Raw genomic sequence first — 22,769 nt, 5'->3', positions numbered from 1 at the left:
TCCCACCTGCCAGATAAGAAAAAGTAGACAACCAAACTAGCACACTGTCTTTTTGACGTCCTTAAAAAAGGAAGAAAAAAGAGAGAATACTGTTTATGTGGATTAAAAAAGAGAATACTGTTTATGTGGATTAATTATTTTATGCTTGTAAAGCTTCAGTCTGGTCACTAAGTCTTTGTCTGGTACTTGACCATTACCACAGCATGATTTTGTTGCAATGTTAAAGCAAAAATTTAGCTACTGATTTGGAATACACTCAGCCAGGAAATCTTTTGCCTTACTGCACTATTTCCTTAACATCATGGTCACCTTGCTGTATCACTATACAGTGCCACAAAAGTTAGTTTTGCCTAGAAAGAAGGCTTTCTTTGGATGGCATATGCGTTTGAGAAAGCATTATGCACTATGTAAGGTATGGCAAGCTGAGCAGGAGGCATAAGAAAGCACAAAGCTGATGCATATTTCAAAACATTCCATTTTATTACTTCCTTACCAGTCAAATTAGACTTCAGTTGTTCCAGTTCTGAAGACATGAGTGCAAATTGCTCTTCTTTTTGGTTTAGTTTTTTTATTGTTTCTATGCAAGTAAAATTTTAAAGACAAAGTTAGTAACTACTTAGATTCCAACAATTCCACCTACTTGCAAGGTATGTTACTCTCAAGAAGAGAGGCTGCAAGTAGTCCTATCCTTTCCCTAGCTACTGAAACTGGTTTATTGCCAGGTTTAAATTTGAAAGCACATGAAAGAAAACACCTTTATTTTGCAGTATAGTTTTCTGCAGCTTTTAAGATCTTCATGTACTTTAGTAGCAGACATACCTTGCATAGTTTGTTGAACGTTTTCTGCTTCATCAGCTGCACTAGTAAACTTTTCTTTCTGAAAAAAATAGACAAAAACCTAAGGTCAGGTTTGATGTTAACAGTATAATTCAACCACTGAATTTATATTAGGTATTTTTTCATGTAGGAAATATATCAAGTTTTCACTCCTATCATAAACACACCTGAAGTTTTTGAATTACAGTTTAGCACTGATATATTCAACAACATAATGGCAAGGGAGAAATCTTGCTTGTTTGCAAGCAAGTCCCTAAACTTTCAAAATAACTCCATCAGCAAGCATAGCAACAGAACTGCAGCTACAGAGACTCATGTAGGAGACATCATGTTTGGGCCTCTCAATGTCAGAAGCTATTCATGTTACTCATGTGCTGCACTCTTCTGCAACCCTGTGATCAATCTCACATGAGCATTTTCCAGCTTTACCAGCAGGAAGAGATGCTAGACTGAAAAAAAGGTAGGATGCTAAGGAAGACAATAAATGAGACTTCTCCATCAGCTTCAGATATTTACTATGGCCACAGAAAGATTTTATGACAGGGACAGTAAAAATTAAGCAGCTTGTCTTTTTATTGCTAACTAGCTAGTTTCTCAGGAGAATCCCACCCATCCACAGGATACCTAATTGCAAAATTAATTAAATTTGCAAAATGAGAAATCAGGTGAAAAGTATCTTTGAGAAACATTTGTGAGCCATTCCTGTAGCAAGCATTAATTTATACAATAGTTATAATGATAAAGGGCCATGTGTTCCTTCAAGAGTAGTCTACATTTAAAGCTTCACAATGCTTTTGACTTGGCTTAATATTTTATCTGAAATCTCTAATGGATGAGTTCTATTTAAACAAATCACCTGATAACACAAGTCAGGTGAAATGCTCTTTTCATTCTGAGATGGATCTTATTAGTCATGAGCCACTGCCTTCTGTTCATGAAGATCATAGCTTTGAAAGACTGCTCAGGCAGAACGGATCCTCTGAATTCAATTATGCTCTCACCACAAAACCCAAAATCCAACGGATAAAGTCAAAATTTTTGAGTATTACTCACCAAAATCTGAAGTTCCTTTTCCAAAGAATCTTTAACTTGATTTACTGCACTCAAGTTTTTCTCAAGGTCAAGAAGCTTTTGCTCTTTGCCCTGCAGTTCTTTGGCCAGATTACTAGCCTAACGAATATGGTCAAATGGAGTAAAATAAAATTACAAACATGAATGATAAAAACAGGGAAATTAAAAGTTGAATCTGAAATAAATAACTAGAATATTAAAATCACTATAAGATGACAAAATAAAAATAAACTGAAGGAAAAAGAAATGTAATGTGTTAACTAAGTGAAGCTGATTTCCACTGATGACTACATCACAGTAATAATTGGATCTTGAAATGCTTGAAATAATAATTAAAATTTAGTGATCTTAGAATTAATGGTGAAAACATTTAATGGCAGACATTTTGGAGTACACTGAAACATTTCAAAATACAGTTACAGCATCAGTTGAATTAGCAGTTTTGGTTCTTTACCATTTTAATCTTTTGAACTGATAAATTTAGCATTTATGTTTCAACTAGCTATTCAGACCAATACACATATGGAGATGTCATTTTCCAGAAGGGTCTGTACCTCACCCAGGAGGTAGCACAGAAACCCAGTGTGAGCTCAAAAATTGTGCCAAAGGTCCACAGAAATCTAGTATCTTGGAACCATCTGTGAAGGACTTAGGAAAGCTGTTTTCAGCTACCTTCCCACTACTATGATTGGAGCTGTAGCTTGTCAGGTCATACATAAATTGAGGATGTGGGCAAACCCCCCAAATTAAATGGAAACTTAATGCTTTTATTAGTAGCTGCAGTGGCAGAATAACTTTCAAGTACTGAATGGCATACTATCAACCTTAAAGAGACATTTTATCCAAAACCAAGAAAAACCTCGGTAAGACACATCAAGCTGCACTCTGTGCTTCAAAAATCCCATGAAAAGGTTCCTGACAACACCACTGCATACTCTTATCTTAAATGAAAATTCCCTCAGGATCTTTTTTCTTTTTTTTCTTTGTTTCATTTTTAATGGCATTCTCTTGCTTCTTGCATCATCATCTTTGATGAGAGGAAAGGTGAAGATACTAATTCTATCAGCATTTCTCTAGGTGGAAGATTGGGAACACGGATTCTCTCTACAACTCAAAGTAATCAACTAAGGAAAAAAATTCCACCATGAGCTCTGTGTCACATTATCTGAATATTTCCAAACTTCCACCAAAGGTTAAAAATTCGTGTATGTGGGTTCTTCTCCCAAATAAACCAATAAAGTAATTTTCCATAACATAAAGTTTTCAGCAGAGGCCTCTGTAAGTCTGCAGAAAGTAAAGCAAGAAATTTTCTTTTGCTGAGTGGTGCAGACCAAGCAGAAAAACCTGTTTAGAGATCTGACCCAGTTAACGCTTTCTCTACACCTCCTCAGATGGTACTAAGATACATTTCTAATACAAGTTGTTTTTTTTCTGTGATGAGTTTGCTATAGCAGTTTAGAACAATACAAATGTAAAATAAAAGTAAAGTAAAAATAAAAGGATGGATGTTGATACAAACCTTGCTACTTTCATCAACCTTTTCAGTCTCTAAATTCTGTATCTGTTTCTCAGCTGCCTCAAGCTGCTTGCTAAGTTTCTGGACTTCCAATTTACCTTCAGAATTGGCTTTCTGAAGTGCATCAAGGTCCAAAAGCTTTTCTTCAGAAGCTTTGATCTGTTGTGTAAGACTACCAATAACTTTGGTTTGTTCATTGCACTTGGCTTGCAGTACCTCTAGCTCCTTTACCTTTATTTCAGCTTCCTGTAATTTGTTTAAAGTGTCTTCCATTTCTACTAGATGCTGATCTTCCACACTTTCCAGTTTGGTCTTCAAGCTTTCCAGGTTTTGCTCTTTCTCCTCTGTAACTGCAATTAATTTTGCTTTCAGGGCTTCGATCTCTTTTAAATGATGAGACTTTTCATTTTCCTGCTTCAGCTTTAAATTTGACATTTCATTTTCATAGTCTAATTTAATCTTCTCAATTTGAGTCTTTAACTCTGCAAATTCTGCTGTTTGAGCCCCTACACCTTTGCTGAAAGAAACTTTTAGTTCTTCCATTGCTTGCTGATGGGAGGCAATTGCAGATTCCAGCTTTGATTTCCACAGCTCCGTTACATCTGAATTCTCCTTGTTGGCATGATCAAGCTTAGATTTCAATGATTCATTTTCTTTTGCCATTTTCTCATTTGAAGCTGAAAGTGATTTGATCTCTTTCCGGAGTGCTTCTTCACTGATTTCAAACTTCTCTTTCAGTGAATTCATCTCACTCTGATGTTCTTTGCCAACTGCTGCCATTTTTTCTTGCAAAGAACTTATTTCTTGTAACAACGAAAGAGAAGTATCCACATCATCAATGTGTTTACTAGACTCTAATCTCCCTCGAAGCTCAGCTACTTCCTTCACCCGCAATGCTAGATCTCTTTCTAGTTCCATGATGCGAGATTTTTCTGATACTGTGGCCACCTATGATTAACAGCATTTTAAGAAAAGAAGAAAGAATTAGAAAAGATATGTTTAATAGACACAGATGCTTAGACCACAGTGAAAAGAAATTACCAAGCATTGCAAACCAACATCAGTAGTGTATTCTTACCAGCATTTTGGATTATAATACCTCTGAGTTTCATTGCCAAATCCTATTTTTATGGAAGTGCTAAAGAAACCTTAAGTAAAAGAAAATGCTGCTTTTATATGGAAGGCTGTGAAACAAGACCAAGTGTTGTTTCATTTATGTATAAACTATTGCTAAAAAAAGTACAGATGTCCATAACTTTGTGTTCTGTGCATACTAAATTTCACCTTTTGGGAGAACATATTTAAGTTGATTTTTCTGAAGTTATCTAGAAATAACAACTTGCTAAATAACAGCTTACAAACTATACTTATTTATATTAAACACGTTTAACAAAATGTTTCTGAGAACCACTATAGAGCAGACTGACAGAGGTAGGACAATGTCCCAGGTCCCTGATTGTTGACATAATTGCTTCCACTTTCATTTTATGCTAGCTATGAGACTGTCAGCGAAAAATAAAGTTTTAGCCTACAAATGCTCTGAAACACCTTTTATATTCAATCCATTGTTGTCTCTGAAAAAAGTGTCCTCACTTTATCTGAGCTTTACTACAGCTGTTGAAGAAACTTCTGGTATGGATAAACTACAAAGCCAGCACAATGATTTCTAATTGGGAAATCACTATGTCAGCCTTCTTATTATACCAACATTCTGAAAAAATATTACTTACATGCAACTGCTTTTTAAAAGTACTTATTATAGACTACCTTCTTGGTTTTATAATGTTCAGTCCTACCTTCGAGTCATGTGTGTGTGCATGATTATAAATATGCTTTCAAGAAGCATCAATCATACGTATTATGACACATATTCAAATGTCTATCCTGATCTAGTCAAAAGATCTAATACTCTGCATCTTCCTAATTAAAGAAAGTGGTTGGAATAGACAAAGACACATAGAGAGTATTATCTGAAGTGAGCAGTGCATAAATCATCACAGAAAAGTAATGGGATTATTTTAAAAGTACAAATACATAGACAAATAATTGAATTTTGAGTATCATACAAAAACTGTCAAGTGTTTATTTGCCTACTCTGCTATGGACAGAAATGAGAAAAATGTATACAACTTCTCATCCTCTCTGGTGAAGAAACCATTTATGAACAGGGGAAAGGTAAAAAAAAATATTTTATGATCCTGCAGAAAAAAAAAAAAAAAAGATTCATAAGTAGAGAGCTAGAATTTCTTTCCAGCTGAACCCTGTGCTTTGTAAAATTTTAAATATTTGTGATGACCTTCAGCTTTGTTTGGAGGAAGATAACAGTATTAGCTTTTTTCTTCTGAGACAAAGAACGATGTAGTAACTAGAGGAAGTTCACACCTTGTCATGCAGAAAACTTTTCAGTTTGAGAAAAAGGCAGAATGAAATTCACTGCTTCATTATATCAAGTGACCGTGAAAGATTTAGGTTATGAAATGTACCATAAAAGAGCCAGTACTCATGGTTTATTTCCATGGCATTGCTCCACACTGAAAATGTATCTGATTCATCACCTCTGGAAGCAGATTTACAGGTTTTCAGTAAGCAGACACCTAATAACCAAGCCTGAATGGTGCCCTATTAAGTATCTCTTACATTATCTATTACTGGGTGTTCACTGTCTCTTTATAAAGATGCCACATAACCAGAAACAATCAACAAGGGCATCTTGAATATTATCGATATGCACTTACGTGTAAAGAATTTAGGACAAAAGGCACTTATAACCAATGGCATATCATTAGGTGTGACCTAGATTCCCTTTACATGGCTGGACCTGACAGAAGGGTACGGAAGTACCACCTCCTGCTACTATTTAGCTACCATTTAGCTGACCTTGTTGAAATGCCCAGTAATACTGGGAAAACATTCAGTTCAACACAGGTGATCATTAGTGAATTCTTACTACAGCTGCAAGTTCCTTCTTCCCATCTTCTCTTAAGTAGCTGTAGTTAGGCTAGATGCCCACAGAATGACCCATGTTTGGAAGTGGTCAATGTGCTCCTACAGAACAATGTTCTGCTATTTGCACAGTGAAGGAACCATCCCATCCTCCTCTCATGCTCCTAGCTTGTGGTCATCTCAGATTTCTTGGATTTGGTACTTCGTGAATTATTTATGAAGTACAAAATAAAAATTAAAATAAATAAATAAATTACACCACCAAAAACTGTTATGCCTTTGCTGTCAAATGAGCCCAGAGACATAATGCAATGTTAGAACATGTAGGCTTTTCTAAAAAGATGTGTGAAAAGCTGAGGTCAACCACAGCAGCCTTGTGGGCCTTGTTTCAAATAAAACTGAGTACAGTTAGCACCTCCCTAGCAAGAAAAAAACTCCCAGAAACATGCTGAAAATCTTAGGAATCAACATCAGCTAAACCTCTGTCTTGGGAAAAAGTATGTTTTGGGACTCAGTAATGTTTTGACAGGCAACGGTATTACTAATACTACTGGATATCCCTGAAAAGATTGTGTCATGGGTAGAAAAAAAAAAAAAGAACTAAAAAGGCACTGCAAACCTTGACTTAGTAGGTAGCACAGCCACTATTTAGGACCTCAGAAACCCAGCTCCCAAATTCTAAGTTTGTGTTAAAAGCACTGGCAAAGTGGAACTTACTTCTTTTGGATATAATGAACTTTGCTATTTCTGCCACTTTTGACCTAGATTTAAGCATTATTTTTGCACTTTGAAATCATCTTACCTGAATTCTTCTGAAGAAATGAGTACACATATACAGGCATACACACACACACCACCGAAGCTCAAAATTAATGCTAATTCTTAAGAGTGTTCCAGCTACATCTATAGCAGGTACTGATCGTGGCAGGAGCAAGAATCTCTTTCAGCACGTGTTAAACCCGGCAGGCTGTGTCATCAGAAATCTTCCACAACACAAAGCAGTCTTGTTATTTAAATAGTGAAAACCATTACCCTAGTGTCTTCTAACTCCCTCTGGAGTTTGTCAGCTTTGGTCTTTTCAAAGAGCAGGCTCTGTTCAAGCTCCTTAATGCGGGCATGCTCCAGTTTGGTCTGCGTCTGTTAGTGAAAAGGGAAAGGAAGAGAACACAACGGTGCCACCATCACATGCCAGCACACAAGGAGGGAGCCACATGCAGGCCGTGCTGCCAGAATCTTCTATCAATGATGAGCAGAGAAGATGCAGTGGATAAAATGAACAGGGAAATGCTATGGATGAGAAAGATGGACTGAAAAGTGTAAATGGACTGATGTGTAAAAAATAAAAAATAAATCACAAACGAAGAAGTATGAACAAAAACGTTTCATGCAGCCAAGTAGAAGTTATTTATCAGTACATGAAGTTTTCAGCACAAATTAGAATAGTTATGAAAAAGTATATATAAATATATATACACCTGTTCTAAGAGGATGATATGTCCCTTTCCTCATCATCCCACTAACTTTTTTTAATGCATTGGGCTTATTTTTAAATGATTTAGTTTGAACCAGGGGAGAATTCACTAACGAAGCTCATGTAATGAATTTCTATTTATTTTTTTTTAAAGCAATAGTAGCTGCATCTCAAGTCTTAGCCATAAAAATCTTTTTGGTCAAGACCAGGGAACACTAAGGTTCATTTTTCACTAGGGTATGAATTATTTCAATGGAAATATAAAGAGCATGGTTGCCTGTAACTGCAGAACCCTCTTAGTTTATCCCTCTCCTCTTCTTCCAAAAAGAAAGCAAGCAACAAATAAGATTCTCCAAAACCAGGGGAAAAAGTGAATCAGCCTGGTTGTTGAAAGCCTAATTGCCGAAGCCTAAATACATTGAACAAGATGTACAAGTGATAAGATTAAAAAAATAAATTGTAATTCTTATAGGTTCCTAAAAAGCACAGAAAGTACATGTAACGAAGTAAGCAGGCACCTCCTGCCTTTTGGTTAAAAAGGGATAGATTTTTTTTTTCTTTTAGCAAGAACACAGAACATCAGTAAACTTGATACCTAGGCTCCAAGATGCCCCCAAGAGAGTTTGAAGTTCGAGAGATGCAAGTAAAGTCCAGCAGTTAGTTCATACCTGACCTGCACCACTGAAATGGGGAACAGGGGTGAGTGTGTGTGCACACATGGGTGGAATAGAAAGAAGTAATACAGAGTTATTTCTGAAATGCTGAGATCCAAGTATTGTATCAATCTTGACTGGTCACTGTTAGTGTAAATGTATGAAACAATCCAAATTAAAAGTATTCTGAAAATGTACTGTTGCTTCACGTGTCTTTTCCAAAAAAAAAAGGGCAGCTTAAGGAGCTTGCCCACATCAAGAGTAAGGTGGATCTCCAGAAAAAAGACTGAATGAAGTTCTGTCTGGTTATGCTAAGATGCGATTAAGAGCCCAAGAAGTTGCATCCATCAGCCTTGAAGAAAGTTCTCTAGCTTCAGCAATTACTTTACTACAGAACAAGTAGTAAAGTAGTAAACAGGTAGTAAAGTAGTACACAGTAACCCCCAAGCCTTATGAACTGCTATTAGTAGAGGAGAGTCCTGCAGCCTGAAAAGCTACCCATTGAACACTGGGTTGAAAGAATCCAAAAGGAAGGAAGAGCACGAATCATTCCAAAGCCACACTGCTGCCAAACCCACAGCACAGCAGTGTGCACACAGCTGGCAGGACACTGCTGTTTCTCTGATCTTTGCAAATGCTATTTAAATATCCCTACAGAACTGTGTTATTTATAGAGGGACAAGCTGATTAGTACTGCCTCCAAGCCAGCAGTTAAAGATCCTAGGCAGTCTCCGCAGAGAAGGTGAGATAGGGACGAAACTCTCGTTTTGCTCCAGGCCTGTTCTCTAATCACAGTATTCCTTCTGACAGCACCAAGTTATCTTCCTCTCCCAAAGCATGTAGACATCTGGTGGTTTCAGTTTTTTAAAACATTTTTCCAGCTGAAAAAAGAGTTGGCTGTTTTACTATGCAGTTACTAGATCTAAAATACTAAATCCCTAAAGCATTAAAACTTGCTTCTTAGATTTGTTCTGGTTTTGGTATTCCATAGAGGATTTGTTTCTGTATCAGTGGAAGATATTCAGTGTATACAAGGAAAAAACAAAACAAACCACAAACATAGAACATGAGAACATGGGTTATTGTTTTTGTCTCTCACAGCCTTCGAAAACTAAAGTAAATGTTCTAAGGGAAATAAATATTTTTAAAAGTGGCCATAAATCAGCCCCCTCTCTCAGACTGATTAGTATGACTTCTGTTCTACAACAAAATTATAAGTCTGAAAACAAATCTATTTTTAAAATTTGAATATTCATGCCTTTCTTGCTCTAAATCCCATTAGGGATTTACTAGAAAACAAGCCCCAAACCTGATAGCTGCAGAATTCTCCTTGCATCACTTTGCAAAATATGCTACCTTAAGACCTGTTATACTATACATAAAAAGCAAAATACTTTGATCATTAATCTTATTGACATTGCTTTAATACTGCAAGGATCAAATATACCATCATCTATGATGATTCCATGATTACCATTTTTTAACCCCTACCTCTTATATTTTACAAAGAAGAATAAAATAAAATTCTACCAAAAATAAAACAAAAACTAAAAATTAAAAAGAGAAATGTCTAAAAGATTGTGTTCCTCTGAGGAAAGCCGGAGCACAGTAAGCTGACAAGAGGAGAGTACTGTAAAAAGAAAAAAAGAATTTGATTTTAAACCTCAAATTGAATAGAAAATAAAAACAAAAAGCAAGCAAACAAAACCCACAAAGCATCTTCCCCTTCTCCAAAGTTTCACAGTTAGATTAAGAGAGGGGGAAATGGGACAAGCCTTACTCTGGCTTGAACCCTAAAGAATTCCACTAAAATCGAATGTCAGGAGGCAGTCATTGGTTATTTTCAGCATTTATGTATTCTAGCTACACTTTCACTTCAAAATAAACCTTCAGTTAAGTTCTCCATCTACAGGTAAAACTGTGAAATTGTGCTGAGGCCATAAAAGCTGATAACTGATTCTAGAATAGGGGCAAGATGACCTTCAGTTCCTTCGTGCTGGGATAACAACCACAGAACACGACAGATTATGAAGCATTATCCTGGAAACTAAGTGATCACCCAGTTCTCCAAAGAGTGAAGATGTCCATTTTTATGGAGAAATTAGAACAGGGAAATAAGGAGTAAAGATAGGATTAAACAAGGAGTGCACAAAACGAGAGAAAGGAAGGGCACATGCAGATTTACTTCTAACACACCGTGAGCCTGATTGGAAGAATAGAGGAGACCCGGATCGCTGAAGTAGCTTCGCAAAAGCAACACCTAAGAATGCACAGCAGGAAACCAGTTTTAGTCTTGAGAACTTCCTATCTTGGCTGGGGATGCAGCAGAGGAGGCAGCCTGTGATAATTTTGCCTAAATCCGATCAAAGAGAGGGCTTTTAAATTCCACTATTCTGAGCTAAGGAAGCAAGAGGGCTGCTTTAATGTCTTGTAAGGCAATTTCTGCTATCCATTTACATATATTTTTCCTGCATAATTCAAAGGGAAGCTACAGTAAAATAGACAGCTTTAAAATGTCTTAAAAAATACCGTGCAATCATCTCTCCCCTTAGCATTTTATGAAAAAAAAAAATCAGGGGAGGTAGGGAACATACCATTTTTTCCCTCAGAAAAATTAATTGGCCAGATGCAAACTGCATCTATTGAACAGCAGTAGGAGCTCATAGGAAACAGCGTAGGATTTTGTGAAGAGAGCAACTAAAATCCTACATAGAAATGAAAGACATTTCAAGATCCAGGACAGTCGTTTTCTACAAGCTCCTATGCTCTCCAATTAGGTGCAGAGTTTTTGCCCATAAAGAATTCTAATGACACATTTGCCCTCTCTACAGTTAATGGGGATTACAACGTTTAGTCATTACACACATTCTTTTTGATAAACGTAATTGCTCTGAAAGCAACATGCACACAAATACTAGAGTCAATGTTTCAATAACAGATTATGCAGTTAGTGAATAAGTATAAGCATTTTCTGCACACAATCTGTTAACATGGGATGTCTCTGCACATTGAAGTGCCCTCTTACATTTTCTGGATCTTCCGAAATCTGCCTCTTTCGCTATCAGTAAAATTAAAAAAAAAACAAAAACAAACAAAAATATTTCACCTGAAGACTTAGTACTATCATTCCAACACAAACATCAGGATACATCTCATTATCTTGTATTAATTTTAAATTCTTGAAGCTATGCAGCTTGACAGACCAGACTCTTTAACATGGTCTGCCAGGACTATCCAGTGAGTTAACAAAAAATAGAAAACTATAAGTTTCCATGGACTAAATAATAAAAGGAGCATTCTATGAAGAGTCTAGATAGGTATCTTAAAATGAATGGAAGACTAAAATAAAAGAAATGTTATATGAAATGAATCACTTTCATAAGGCTAGCACTTTAATCGTAAAGGGTTCACAGGGACACAAGTCAATTAACTTTATTCTCTATACTGTGCAAGAGTCTAATATTTTTCAGATTAAACAACAAATAGAGTAGAACAACTAATACATATTTTGCTTTTAAATTTGGAATTTGGGATAAAAATTGGAAGTGTTCAAGTAATTAAGAGCAATTCTTCACTAAATGTTTCCTAACCTCATTGCATAATAACATACTATTATAGTGAACACATGAACGGCTGTTTAGATTTTGGGTACAACTGTCCTGACAGAATTATTTTTTTCAATAAATCTTCCATTAGAAGACATTAGAAAAATTAGTAAGATATAAAATAATATAAAATATCAAAAAATAATTTTCAATTACATTATTTTCACTTAAATTATTTGTTTAATTGTTTTCAATTAAATTATTCTAAACAACTACTGCCATTCTACAGCAGAACCCTTGTTAAAGTGTATAACTGAATTAAAGGTGCAATCCCGTAATTCCAGGGTGGTTAGCTTACTCAGGGACTGCAGAAATGGGAATTACTTTGATGTGCTTTGCATACTCTAGGACCAGGATTGCATCTCTTAATCATTCCTGTCACCATCTTTCAGAGAACAGTCCAATTTGGATGAACTGGTTGCATTTTTGTGTCCTACTATATAAAGTGTTTGCAAAGCTGGAGCTATTTTACCTCTAGGTCTCCTTTGGTAATGGATTCTTCTTCCACACGGAACTGAAGGTCTTCAACTTTCCTGTGGGGATAATTCATTAAAATTCAGATAACTTTGAAAGAAACTGCTTTCAAACTGTTTTAAATGGAAAACTGCCAGCAAACTGCTAGAAACATTAAGACATGAGAAGTATTTCACAAAGAACATTGGTGAGAAGGAAAGACACAGCCTTTAAAGAGCAAGCTCTGACAAAGGCATCTTCCTACAGCTGTATGAAGAAAGTACTTGGTACTTTTCTGAGGAGTTAAAAAGAAAACCTCTGTCAGTGTTGTTTCTCTTAGTCCTTCACCCTTCTGCACGCATTCTGCATATTCTGCCACTAAGCTAAGAAACAGAAAGTTAGGAAACATCCAAGATTCCCAAGAGCTTTCTGGTAGTGCACTGGTCCACTCACATCGAAAGTCTAGCATAGACAAGCACATTATTAGCTGTCAAGATGAACTGCAAGATACAGACTGGGAGTGCATGCAGGAACACAGATAACAGCTTGCCTTGTTCATACAGCAGTTTTAGAGCGGGAAGATAGAGGTGAGAAGATGGTAACTGACCTAAAATTTTTAAAAAGCTATTTCCTCCCTTCCCTTTATCTAGTATGCCCCAATGAACAAGGGGCCAGATCTCCTCCTTTCAACATAGTAAGATGGGGCAAAGGAAGAGACAAGCATGCCTTCTTTCCTTTGAATTGCACATGCTGCTGGTGCCTGGAGCTTGGCTGGCAGGTGTAGAAATCATTACATCAAAGGGAGTTACAAGTGACAGATGTCTGAAACAAAAGGACAGTAAGAACTTGTGATTGTCTCACCCCTATGCTTTGGGAAACAGAGGATTAAAGATTATTTGACTTCAAGTTACTGCTGAGACTGACTTGAATACATATCACAAGGAGCTTTCAAAGTAAACAAACCTAGAGTGGCTAGGAGGAAGGAGAAATATTACACTGCTGAAGCCATGAAATGTTTTCCTGGCTGTTAGACGTCACTTCAGTTAATGGGTAGCAGGCAGACACAGCAGCACTGTTATGCTGCTTAGCAACATGCTGAAGGTGAGCTCAAGGCCATGGAGGATTGCGGTGAAATAGACCCCCACTGACCTGGCATTCAGTGAAAAGAGGTTTACAGCCATGCTACCAGAGGTGCTGCAAAGCTTTTTAAAATTATTTTTATTTTTACTTATTATTAAATTAAACAAACAAACAAAACATTGCATTATTTTGTAGAGGTTATACAAATAATTTTATTCCTAACTGCACTGTTTATTTTGCAAATTCATTACAAGTGGGTCCCTCCCAAAAAAAAGGGAGCATGGAAACTGTAATGGAATTACCCAGGGTTTACCATTGGATCTTCTTGTCTGTGTTTTCCAGTTGTAGGGAAGCCTTTCAGAGAGGTTGACATCTGACTAATTCCCAGGGAGTACACAAGCCTACAGCAGACTCACAATGGGTTTCCAAATAGACTCTCACAAAAGCATTTGGAATCCAATATAGCCTCCAATATAGCCTCCAAACAGTCCACTTTAGATTGTCTCCCAAGGAATGCCACATGCTAAGTCTGAGTAGTTAGTCAATCACACAATACCTCAAAAACATTTAATTCCCTCTTCCAGCTGTAACGCATCACAGTATAATTTTCTTTGGCTGTATTATACAGTTATAGCTCTTCTCCCTTCCTAAATTTAAGAGTTTATTTTAGTATTAATTTTTAGAAACTGTGATATGGTTTTGTACAGTAACTGCCCATATCTGCATTATTAAAATTTGTTACCACAATATTTACTTTTAGTGCAAAGTTTGTTTTTTATCAGTTATACTAATGAAGACGATTTTGGGTTACCTTTTCTCTTCCTCAAGCTGATTGAGAAGCTCCACTTTCTCCCTATCAGCAGCTTCCACCATAGCTCGTAGCTGGTCCATTTTTGCTTCCATCTCCAGTACATGCTAATTAGAAGGAATAAGAACAAAATCTAAGTTGGACAATACATGAATTTGTTTCCAGGTTATGTATCTGTACCTCAGTAATCACAATTTGATAAAGTGATAGGCCAAGGGAGAATAATATTATATTCAAATATGCATATAACAGAAAAAAAAAATAATAGCATTGCTTCTTGACACGTGAAGAGAAGTTGAACCAAAATTTGTTAAATTACACAGATTTGCTATGTTAGCAAGCTCAAGCTCCCACAGGGAAGATCTCACAGGTATAGACTATTTTACTTTTGCAATACTACCTCTTACTCCCAGACCTTTTCAGTAAGAAGATACAATTTGAGGAATTAAGTCAATTGTCTTAAAGCCTCTGTTGTAAGAACAATAGCGTTGATCTTACCCGATCGTGTCCATCTCGAACAAGTGCTAATTCTTGCTCTATTTCCCCTACGTGACTGGTTGCTTTTGCAACTTCTGCTCTCTCCAAGTCCCTTTCTGCCAGGAGCTGTTCAATATGTTGCTGCTTCTCCTTCAGTGCCTCCTGTAGGGCTGTGGTACCAGAAATTTTTCTTGCATACCGGGAGGATGTTTCTGTCAACTTCACAAAGTAAGAAAGTTAAAAATCGTCCTGTATCAAGCAAAAACCAGGGATATCTCCAGACTCTACAAACATTGTGTTAGTGAAACAAATGTTTTCTGTAACCCACTGTACCTTCTCCTTTGGGATTTTTATTAAATAAAAATATTTTTCTTGCTTTTACATTTAAATTACTTCATTTTCTAGAATCCAACAATGGCCATACCTATGCAGTAGGTTGGTTTTGGAGCAATCAGCAGGCAGTGTGTAGGAGACAGAAGGCTAAATGAAAACAAAAGGCTGGCCTCAGTCTAAGGCAGGTTTGGTAGACTCACACAAAGGCTAGCTTATTAGCTTTCTAAGTACCTTTTGCATTTAAAAAAAAAAAAAAAAAAAGGCACCTTTACAGCAAGTTAATAACATTGTCACTCTAGTTACCTAGTCATTATCTTGGGTCACCAGCGAAGGCATAACATTTCCAAATGCTCTATCAAAAGCTTTTGGATCTCCAACTAGCATTTCATGTCTCTACTATGGGAGTAAAACATTCAGGGTCAAAGGCATTTACCTTGACTTAAAAAGCCAGCCTTACAGCTAAAACCTCATGAAGATGTATATTTGGTATCTGATTAAAGCATATATTTATATCCTTGGAATTAAATTACTTCTGGAAAAAAATAAAATAAAAGTCTGAAGGATTAAACTTTAAAGAGAATAGATAAAAATGAATCAAACTGGAAAACTATAGCTAAAATGAACCTTAAGATTTTTCTTGACCTTGCATGATCTCTGCTCCACTGAATGGAACCAGTGCCAGTGAAAATTCATCATGGCCCTGTCTTCTACTTCCTCAAGAGTTTTTGAGCTAGAAGGGAAAGTAAATAAACTGAAATTATGTAGTAATAGTGAGCAAGAGTTGTGAAAACAGCAAAAACTGAATCAAGAAATCTGATACAGCTTATAAAAACTGACCCCATGTTTAGTAGCTCAGAAATTTGCTTCCTAAGTATTAAAAATGAATGACATCTCAGTTAAAGCCTCATTTAAAACAAACAAAGCAATAGACAAAGATTTATCCTTCTGTTGTGTTAAACTTTAGCTCTAATGGTATTACCCCAAAATAGGAATATGTTTTTCTCATGATCCTTTCAGAGATCAAAATGTTGAAGAACAGTTGCCATATACAGCTTGGAATGCTGGCATTAGACTACATCCCCAAGAGAAAGCGTAACACGGACGTATTCTTCTGTCATCACAAAAACATGCTTCCCCTTCTGTTACCAGGATTGCTACAGAACCATTCTAACTCGTCTTCTTACAGCCTCGAATGATACATCTCTGATCTATTACAAATACTGTATTCAATGACTTTAAAGGTATGGGACTAAATAAACCAGAACTTTCAACTTTGATGCTTAGATTAGCTGTCTGTCATCCTTTCAGTTTCTGGAGAACATCTCACTCCAGAATGCATTGGTTTTTAACAATTCTAGCTCTTCTAGTCATACTTACTTAATTTCTGATTCCATAAGGAATTGAAAAGATTTCAAGAGAAGCAACAACTTCCTTCAGACTTGGAAATACATGCCAATTGTAACAGACCAGCCCTATTAAGTTATTAGATCACCTACTTTGACAGTTGATTTTCAGGAAGAAGAAAACAGCAACAGACCTGACTAACTGAGAAGACTATGTAAGACCGCAATGGATTCCAGATAAATTATACTTTTTCCTAAAAATCAGAGCAAGAGAAGTTTGCTGGGAGATTTGGGAAAATCTGTTTCTTCAGCAGCTTAACTTTTAAAGAAATTAAGTGTCAAAATTATTTTGACAGCCCTTTTACTTGGAAGGTAACCAGATCTTCACATTGCCTGAGAACAGAGCTAGAAGAAAGCTGGAATTTTAATTCCAGAAATAATGGGTTATGGAAGCTTTATTTTTTAAGGCTCAAAACACACAAAAGCCCTGGGGCATAGCACAGAGCAAAACAAGCGAACATACTGTAAACATTTACACTGTGTAACTGTACCCTATTCTTGCTGAGGATATCATAGCATACCAAATAAAATGTGGAGGTCCATATTAACACTTCACTGTCAGCCCACAAACTGCCCTGAGCAGGCATTCCCTGAGCCTGAGGCATTACTGAGTGCAACAGCTTCAAACTAGGGGGCACTCCCTAGCGAGAGGTGCAGCTTCCAGGATGGGTTAAGTAACAAAGTCCCTCCATTTGTGCCAAATAAAAATCCCTTACGCTTGTTGTAATAAGGTATTAACCCCATTGCCCTGATCGACCATTGACCTCTGTTCAGTTGTAATCTGCTTCAGTTTTGAAGGACTACGGTTCGTCACCTTCCTGTCCTGCACCTGCTGTCAATGGAGCTGTATGCAAGCTAACTAGGCCCAGATCAGTGAGAGCTGATCTCTTTCCAGTCAGATGTACATTGGGTTTTGTTTGTTTTTAAAGAAAATAATAAAAAAGGTGATCGTAGAAAAAAAAAAATCTGTGCTTTTAACTGCCTTTAAAGAGAGACTTCTTAAATTCAGCTTTCTCAGAAGATCTGTTTTACTGCTGCAACCCAAGATTAGGACATTTATGTAACAGAGTAACTTTAAAAGAATCCACAGTAAGTGTATTAGGTGGAATTAGTACTGTGTTAAAATTCACCTGAGCCACTGTACTTTGCAACATTTTGCCTTTACGAATTCATAGGATTAAAAAACAAATCCAAAATAAAAGAAAGAGGCTTCTTGTCAGCAAAAACTTGATGATTGCTACTTCTATATTTTGCAGCTGACTCATCTCTTTAAGAGTAAAAGAAACCCTTTTACAACTTGACAATTTGAAGCTTCCTGTTTAATGAAACAAGTTTGAGCCATGGAAGCTTTAGTGCAAACCAGATCCTCAAACACAAACCCCATATGACAGAGATTTGTGGTATGCTAGGAAAAATTAACAACTAAATGCAGATTTCAGTCAGAGAACATTGATGCCTTCTCATTTTGTTGGCATCACAAGCCCCTTTCTTGTTGCAATAACTCAGTTAGCCTGAATTAACTGTGTAAGCTTAAATATTCAAATATTCAGCTACTCTTCAGGGCTAGCTAAGAGTTCCTTCCTTCATGCATGCTTTGAATGAAAAAGAGAGCACAATTAAATGTACATTGTACTCTCCCCAAGAGCTGTTCTATTCTCAATTTATGCAAGTAGATCACAGGCAAGTGCCACGTGGATTCTTGCTTGGGAATGTAAAGCATGCAATAGAAAAAGAAGCTTACTAGTCCTGTACGGCTTGGCTTGCTGCTTACTGAAGAGGCCACAGAACTGAGGGAGCTCAGGGAAGATGCACTCGGACTACGTTTCAGGGCTGTGGGAGTCGCAATCACTTTTCGCACGGTTGTCTTCGCTTTTGCTGGTGTAGTCGATGGGAATCCAATCTTTGTAACTTTGTGGACTGGAGCAAACAAACCGTATTTTGGCTGACACTGGAAATACCTTTGAAAAACAAAGCAGACAGATGAGAGTACTAAATTAACTTCTGTCTTTTCATATACACGATCTGGCTTCACAAAGAATTCTAGATAAATAGTCTAACAGTATTAAAGGCCAGGGTAACAGCTGGTGACAGCCTCATCTATATTAGGTTGAGACCTTTTTTTTAAACAATGGATTTGTAAATGGAGCTTCTTTAGGCTGCAGTAGCACTATTACAGCAGACTTCAGAAATTCAACAGAAAAAAACCTCTTGAGCTAGAGCTGTTTCCTACATATTCCATTCAGATTCAAACATGCACATCCTTTCTCTTTCAGATGTTCCTCTGAGCTGCCAACAACAAAGGTGATAAGGAGTTAAAAATAAAATCAGATTATTTAATCAAGCAGTTATATATTTGATTGCATAAATGCATATTTGATTATACAGAATATGTATCTTTGGTTATATAGAATCATAATTTTAAAATGGTAAGTTGTGAACACCCATGTTAAAGTAGCACAATCCTTGTAGAAACACTTTTTAAAGAGTTAAAGAACTGTTCTTTACACCACATGAGAAAGATAATTTGTGATGTGAATATTTTCTAAATATGACTTGTTGAAGGAAGAATCTATATGGTTCCTAGTCTTTATAATGTGGCTATACAAGCTTTCAGTTCCTGCAATGCAGGAGAATTTTCCTTAAATTCAGCTTTTAGACACCTAGAGATATTTTCTTAACTGAGAATTCATGTCAAACTGGGAAACCAAGCAGAGGTTCAAAAAGCTGAAAACTGTGTTTTCCATTATCAGTCTATGAATAAAACTCACATGGGAGTTAGGAGAGAGTAACCAATCCAGTGAACGTGGGGTTGATGCAGACTTTCAGAGATGTGTAGGTGTCATAAAATTCAAATCAGTGTGTAAGGATCCCCCTCCCACCAGCAGTCAGGTTTACAGTCTAACTGCTTCTCTTGATATAAAGTTTAATTTAAGATGTTAAAAAGACAGAGCAAAACAGAGATACGCAAGATCTTTAAGGTGTCTATCTGATGACAAACTAACCTTGTTCCAGCAACAGCTCCATCATTCTTTCCAAGGGGTTCATCCAGTTCTACTCCACACCACTCTCCTTTAGCAAAGTCGGTTTCTCCCAAGAAACGCACAACTCCGGCTTTTGTTCCACCAACCTTGAAGCAATAAGACACACAGCTGTATTTACTGCATTTCCAAATGAAATACAAAATCCAGTGGGAAAGCATTCAGTATGATCACGTTCACAAAGCACATTAATGAGTTCTTATTTCAAGCTGCATGTTCTTTTGCCTATGGGTTGTTTTAATACCTTGAACAAATCTTCACAACTAAATTGTTTGCAGAAGATGGAAAAAAAAAAAAAAAAAAAGACAAAACCTTTCTCTAGCATTTAATTCTGTCCAGTTTGGTATTTGGGAAAAGTTTGTCAAGATTGAGGCCACAACTCTATTAGATAACTTGATAAGGCTTTATGATTAACAAGATATTCAGCAAGACACGGAATAACCAGCAAACTGAATGCAATAGGATCTGTATTATATTTTCACACAAACTTCAGTCAGCAACAAATGCTTTCTAAGGGCTTCTTATTTTTTATTCTAATTCTGTGAGGAAAAGTAAAAGAAATTCAATGAGAAAAAAGTCGTATATTCTATAAGGAATAATTCAGAAACTACACAGCACAATGCTCTTGCACTTGGGAGAATTTACATAATGCAAAGCACTGCAAAACTGTAGATGCAAACAACTATTTGAATTCTCAGGGAGGGGTAGAATCATTTTCTTGGTTTTTTTTTTTTTTTTTCAATAGCCCTAAATAGAAGATTAGAAATGATTTGCTTTCAAACTTAAAAACCTACATCTTTACAGCCATCTTGATCCTGTTCCACTTACTTGCCATGTTTTATAACTCCCAGAGGAGGAAGGAATTAAATTAGGTGAAGAAGCAAAAGGTGTTCAGTGGGACTGACGTTTGCCAAGAAGGGCCACGAGCCAGAGCTGCAGGGTTCTTGCAGGTCAGAATGACAATATGCTGTGCCCTATTGGTGTGAAAATCTGTTCAGCCGGTATCCAGCACCAAGAAAACAAGCAAATGTTGATGAAAACTACCTCTTCAAGAGAGTCACTGGATTCAGTGTGGATGTTTTCAGGACTGTTGTTTTTTTCACTTGTATTTTCCAGCACTCATTACATGATGAGGGATTTATTTCACAGCCTTAGCAGAATGTTAGCAGTAACCTGCTAACACAAAGACTGTAATTTTCCTTTTTATGTGCTGAAAAGTATGTTAGGACTTTATGTAATTTTTCCATTAGACATTGTATTCCTTGTGGGGAGCTTCCCAGGGTAACCAGAGAACAACAGGCTTCTTGTGCCATCAATTAGGGTGCATGATCGCAGTACACTAGATAATTCATTTTAATACATTTGAGACGTGTTCGCACAAGAGGTTAAGTGTGAGGAGCCTGGAAATGGAGTACATTAGCTTGCATGAAAGCACTAAGTGTCCTCAAAGTACTAAGTTAGATGACACACATTTGTGCTCTAGCTCCTAGTTCATCAACTGCGCAGAGCTGACAGCTCTATTAGAGATCCAGGGCTTCAGCTGAGGGTAAGAAAATCCTAATCCACACACTTAAAGCCTCAGAAAACCAAGGAAGAATAATTAACCCCTTTGATCTTACTGAAATGGGAAAAGCAGATATTTTTCATCCCTGTTTAAGGTGGCAGCCCCCTTTTCTTCTGTCATTAGAGATCTTGAAACAAGACTTAACCTGCAGATTACATTTATGTCTTGCCATAGCAAATCGTTCTCCATGGAATAAAAATACACAAAGTTTACAGTTATCACGAGTCAGCCTAATATAGTAACTAGTAGAAGTAGAATGTTTGGTATTTGGTGTTCTTGGCAGAGAACAGACAAACATCCCCTCTCAAAAAAAAAAAAAAAGGCGAGAGTACTGCCTTGGAAAGGAAACTGACCAAAGTGACCAAAACAGTCCCCTGGAATCCAGATCTCCTCTAAGCCTCCAGGGCACAGGGATGAAGAGGGAAGACCTAATATTGTTTTTTTCAAAGTATTTTGTGGGAAAAGCTATCCCTGAAGTCCACACGTTATTCACCCTCATACATAACCTACTTTTTCTAGAGGATAAGTACCATAAACATAAGTATAAATAACATTTAACTGAACAGTGCGAGGGAAAAACATGCATGTGTGTGCTGTCAGGGGTACCTAGGTCTGCAAGTTGTCCTTGTCATTCCCTTTCTAGCAAGTTTTCTTTTTTTTGTTGTTGTTTTGTTTTGTTTGCTTTTAATAACAAGTTAAATTTGGGATAATCTTTAGGTGAAAAGAAAGACTGTTTAGCTCCATGTGTACTGTTTCACTGGTCGGTTTTGTACTGTTTTCTGCCTGAATAAACAGAGTTAAAGCAAAGGAGGCCAGAAAGAACCCATTAAAGAAATGAGGCAGGAAATCTAAAACAATAGCCCAGATAAGGAGCATCCCCTCGCAGACAATAGTCAGGCTTGCAGTTGCACAGAGGGATTCCTCAGCAACTTTTGCAGAAGTGGCCAGGAAGCTTATTGTGGTTTTGTGGCAGGTCAACTACTAAAAAAATAAAATAGATAAATAAAAGACTTTCCAGAGAAAGGTGCCTGGGGAAAGCATGACAGAGCTATCTGAAGCCACTAGTGAAAAGGGATAGTTAGGAGCAAAGGCTCCCAGAGACAGGGAAAATTGTTTGTAGGCTGTTCCCACCAACTCAAACTGGAAATAAACCTCTCAGCCCATAGAGCCAGCTCCAGGAAAACACGGGTTAACCTTGGGTGCAGAACACGCATTCCTTCTCGGTTCATACCTTGGCCCTGCTCACCTTCCACTCTTAGGTAAAAAATGTATGGCACTGATTTGGAAGATACGGCATCCAAATCCCTGCAGGAGGCGATCGGAAGAGGAGCCTTGGCAAGGGCTGGTTCTGGCTGGAGCTGCTCTAGAGGGCACACAGGACCCCAGCCCAGGGCCCGGTAGGAGGGAGCACGAGGACGAATTCATGTCCCGGGAACATATGGGGATGCGCAAAGTGAGATCCCAGGAGAAGAGCCATGTGACTGGTCTTGTAACCATGGTACCAGGCTTATTTTAAA

At 37.1% G+C, this 22,769-nt stretch overlaps 1 protein-coding gene across 8 annotated transcripts in view; it reads right to left on the bottom strand.

Annotated features, from left to right (window-relative positions):
* CLIP1 (CAP-Gly domain containing linker protein 1) overlaps positions 1-22,769 on the bottom strand; it is a 67,888-nt gene that overhangs the window by 23,557 nt on the left and 21,562 nt on the right. For 4 of the 8 annotated variants that reach the window (XM_082774137.1, XM_082774131.1, XM_082774132.1 and 1 more), the window contains exons 4-14: positions 19,653-19,777; positions 18,392-18,608; positions 14,936-15,133; positions 14,441-14,544; positions 12,569-12,629; positions 11,517-11,549; positions 7,400-7,504; positions 3,428-4,372; positions 1,891-2,007; positions 820-877; positions 494-577 (exon numbers count right to left, since the gene is read on the bottom strand). In XM_082774137.1, coding sequence (XP_082630263.1) covers positions 494-577; positions 820-877; positions 1,891-2,007; positions 3,428-4,372; positions 7,400-7,504; positions 11,517-11,549; positions 12,569-12,629; positions 14,441-14,544; positions 14,936-15,133; positions 18,392-18,608; positions 19,653-19,777 — 2,047 coding nt within the window. The remainder of the gene's footprint in view (positions 1-493; positions 578-819; positions 878-1,890; positions 2,008-3,427; positions 4,373-7,399; positions 7,505-11,516; positions 11,550-12,568; positions 12,630-14,440; positions 14,545-14,935; positions 15,134-18,391; positions 18,609-19,652; positions 19,778-22,769) is intronic. The other 4 variants (XM_082774133.1, XM_082774136.1, XM_082774134.1 and 1 more) reach the window with 3 other exon arrangements.

The sequence above is a fragment of the Aythya marila genome (assembly GCF_965140915.1).
Source record: "Aythya marila genome assembly, chromosome: 17".
Taxonomy (NCBI): domain Eukaryota; kingdom Metazoa; phylum Chordata; class Aves; order Anseriformes; family Anatidae; genus Aythya; species Aythya marila.
The sequence above is the reverse complement of the archived record's forward strand: the minus strand, read 5'-3'. Positions and strand labels throughout refer to the sequence as shown.